Source organism: Rhagoletis zephyria, unplaced genomic scaffold, assembly GCF_001687245.7.
Source record: "Rhagoletis zephyria isolate East Lansing unplaced genomic scaffold, Rhagoletis_zephyria_1.1 Rzeph_scaffold_05984, whole genome shotgun sequence".
Lineage (NCBI taxonomy): Eukaryota > Metazoa > Arthropoda > Insecta > Diptera > Tephritidae > Rhagoletis > Rhagoletis zephyria.
In genome coordinates this window covers 12054-16076 of record NW_016163067.1, presented here as the reverse complement: position 1 = coordinate 16076, position 4023 = coordinate 12054, and the positions used below count along the sequence as shown (strand labels likewise).

At 34.0% G+C, this 4023-nt stretch overlaps 1 protein-coding gene across 1 annotated transcript; it reads right to left on the bottom strand.

The window, feature by feature from the left end:
* Nucleotides 1–214: 214 nt before the first annotated feature.
* LOC108372708 (ethanolamine kinase-like) lies at nt 215–798 on the bottom strand. The gene has a single exon (XM_017628461.1). It carries the CDS (start codon nt 602–604, stop codon nt 230–232), a length of 375 nt encoding a protein of 124 aa, XP_017483950.1. The 5' UTR covers nt 605–798; the 3' UTR covers nt 215–229.
* Nucleotides 799–4023: the final 3225 nt, after the last annotated feature.

Genomic DNA, 4023 nt, shown 5'->3' with positions numbered 1-4023 from the left:
TAGGGACCTAAAGGGGTCTAGGCATTTGGTAGTTACACTTTTGGAAACGGCAGTTCAGGCCCTTCCTAAAATGGGGTGTGGAAGGTGCCACGCCCCCACGCCCCCACGCCCTCCGCATTCCCAGCACACAACGATCGGAAGTAAATTAAAGGAAAGTTTCTCCAAAAAGATACCTGCCATGCACTTAAACTTTGTTTAGAAGTGACCCATCTATAAAATGGGTATAGCCTCATATGTGTAAATATTTGTTTATATTTAAATCACCTACCTTAAATTGCACATGACTGAGTTTCCAGTGTGGTCTTATAGTTTTGAGTATCTCTTTGGCACCGCTGATAACGTCTTCGCCAATGTGTATAGGTACAAAAACTGGAGTCACGATCGCTTCACTATTGCTGCCGCTTTGCTGTTGCTTGCAGTTCAATGCACCATTCAAAGCGCCATTTGAGCTATGCAACTTGTGACCAACACCGCTAGCATCAACAATACCGCGACCAACACTGACTGACGACGAACCATTGAGCGCTACTTTCGGACGTAAAACACTGCCAGTCGTTGCTGTGGTGTTCTCCTTGTAGCTATTTAATTTGGTTTCTGTGCCCATACTACTTTGTAGGCTTTGTGAACTATTAGAAATTTACTTGATTTGATTAACACGACAGCCGGGAAAATGTTTAATCTATGGGCAATAATGCGGGTTTATTTTGTAAACGCACTGGCCTATTAATATCAGGCAAATTTTAATCAATATTTTTGTTTCAGTCGCAATTTTTTTTTGAATTTTATTTATTTATTTATTTTCGTTTATTTATATTTTCTCCAGTTTTTCTCTTTTTCTTTTGTTTACTTGTTTACATTTCGCTTATTTTTTGTATGAACAGCTGCAATTTTTTACTTATCGTTGCAATTGGTCGTGGGGAAGTGCTTCTCCTCTTTCTCCTTTTCGACCTGGCAACTCCGATCAGCTGTTTTTTTCTCCTTTTTTCCTCGCACACTCTCTGGTTATCTTTCCTTTCTTTGTTTCAAAGTAATTTTTAAAGAATTTAGGTACCAAACTGTGCCGCGTAAAATAATTTTCCCACAGCTGTGATAGGCTTGGCTTTTCCTAATATATGTATATTTTAAATACCTCCACTGCACTTCGTTCGGCAACAACAACTATGCAAAGCCGCCAACGATTTTCTTTTTTGTTTTGCTCTTTGTTATTGGTTTTGTATTGTTTTTGTATTCTTGCTACCACCTTGTATAAATTCGCCTTGCCTTTGCGGTCCCGTCGGCGACAATTCACTTTGTTTTTGTTACTGTTGTTGGATGTATGACGATTCCCCTCGACGTGATTCTATTTTTATCGATTTTTCACGTAATGGAGTTCATTTGCGGATTTTCACCTCTCCTTATTTCACAGCGTACTTTATCTTCACATTCGTTGTGCAAAAGTTCAAACATAAATTTCCCTCAATATTATGACTGAAATTTGCTTTTTTTATCAGGATTTCGATATCCTTTTGTTACACAATTTTCACTGTCGATTCTGCACCCAGAATTTTGTTAAAACGCGATAAGAATTCAAAAAATGCGGAATATTCACAACTTGCATTTATGAACAACCACATCTCGGCCAAATTTCTTCGTAAACTGAACGTTACAAAAACAATATCACCTTTCGCATTCTCTGCTGTCGGCGTTTTGCCCCTGTGTGGTGAAATTACCACGCTAGCGTTACCAGATGACTAGGTTTGGTAATGTAGAAATAAGCGCTGTGGTTAAAGAAGAGAACGTAAATTAATGGTTGATTTACGTATCTGTGATCAGAACGACGACATTTTCTCTCGAACTTCGAATAATAAGGTTAACACATGAACCAAAAATACAAAGATCACGTGAGAAGAAGAGTAGCCCGTTATAATCGCATTTAGGAAAAAAGGAGTGCGATTTTGACATAAGTCGTTTGTTTATATTTGTTCGTTGTTGTACATTTTGGTGGTGGCTGCTTACTGCAATTTTCTTATTTTCGCCTGTGACAACGTGTGTACACATAAGTTAAAGAATAATTGAACACAGAGACATGATTTGTAGAAGAATTTGCATAATTAAAATGATAAATTGACGGTGTAATAATTATCAGGGATCCAATGAGAACGAAAGTATCGAGAACTTTTTAAGGAGAGATCAAATAAGAACAAAAGTGTGGGGAACGTTCTGCTAGAGAACAAAACCAGAACAAAAGTTTTGAGAACTTTAATTTAAGAATGAGAGGGTCTCCTGCGTTTGGGATGAAAATCGTTTCAGTGAGAACTGTGATTGTTAGTTCTAAGTCAAAGCAGACTGGATCTTTTCAACTTCCAGATCGTTATATATTAGGGTGAACGGTCCATTTATGGAATAATTTTTCAGTTTTCTGTGCAGCAAAAGTTCTTGTCTTAAGTCTTTCGTTTACCGTTTAATTTGCATAGTTATTTTCAGTTCTTTTTTGACTAAGATATATATGTAGCACAAAAACCTCGATCTATTGTGATGCTTAAGAGTTTTAACATTTAAAAGACTTAAACATTGACGTCCATACGATCGCTATTAAATAAAACTGCTTTTTTACAACAATTATAATTGATTTATTCGATTTATTTCCATACATACATATAACACATTTGCCAAATTGATTTGTTGCAAGTGTTCTCTCAAGTAAATAAGTAAATGTACAATAGGTATTACCATAAGTAAATATAATTTCATATTCAGTGCTGCACATTAACACTATGTGTTGTATGTCTTCGAAACCAAATAATACCAAATACATAGTATGTACATGCATATGTATTATGTACATATGTACATCTATACATAAAACTTCTGCTATACATACGGTGACCATTCGTACCGATTTTGGCGGGTCAGTACTGATTTTGAGAAAATTATCCCGCTGAATATTTTTCAAAAGTCGGGACGTATCTTCAAAAAAAAACTTGAAAATTTCAGAATGTCAGACAGATAAAAATTTATCCAAATCAAATATGGTCGATTCCAACCATGGGCGGGGTAGATACATATATGCACATAAATATAAGTTGAGCGGCGAACAATCCACAGTAACTTTATACTTCTATTTATAATATTTTTTTTTTAAATATGACTAATCTTCATGGCAATGGCAAACTTTCCGTGTATTTCTGCCATAAAAACAGCTTCTCATAAAAGCGGCGTAAAACTGTAGGTCCCTACCCTTGGTGTGACGCGCCACAAATCGAAAGAGAAGCTTGGCCAAACACTAACATATGTATGTACATATGTATGTGTCAAGCGCCAATCTATTATTGTTATTATTATTATTAATATTATTATTATTATTAGTTATTATTATTATTATTATTATTATTAATCTTCATATGAAGCGAACAGGGTGTGTAGAAAATATTATTTCTTGTGCAATTTTCGAATATTTAATATTCTTGGATTTTCATGACGAATCAACTTTGAAGTCTGGTTTTAAAAAAAGCTTTCGATATACATACATAACTCGTTATCCCAATATCCATATGCATGTACATTATGTACATAGAAAGGCGCTATCTACTTACCTAATTTTGGTTTAAAATTGGAAAACTTAATAAAGTTTATAGTTCTTTAGTTGACTTTTTTAAACGTATTTTTTTTTAGCAAAAACTGGTGCTAATTTAATGCTAATGGTATGCAAATTAATTTTAATTTTTAATTTTTTAATTTTTTAGAAGTGCAAAGCTGTGAAGAAGAATGAAAGACTTTAAGGTAAGCGATAGTCATATTTTGGCATTAAAATGGATTCCATTGCAAATGGTGTAATTAAAATTAAGTTATGCATCGGATACAAGTTTATAGATACTATTTATGTACTTAAGTTCTTTGTAAACATTAAAAAATTCATTTGTTCATACAATAACTACATTGTTTTGTGTTAAATATAAAATTTACGTATGTTGTATGTGCATTCATGTATGTATCTTTTTTATGTATGTATGGTGTATGTATTACATATAAGTTTGTATGTATACG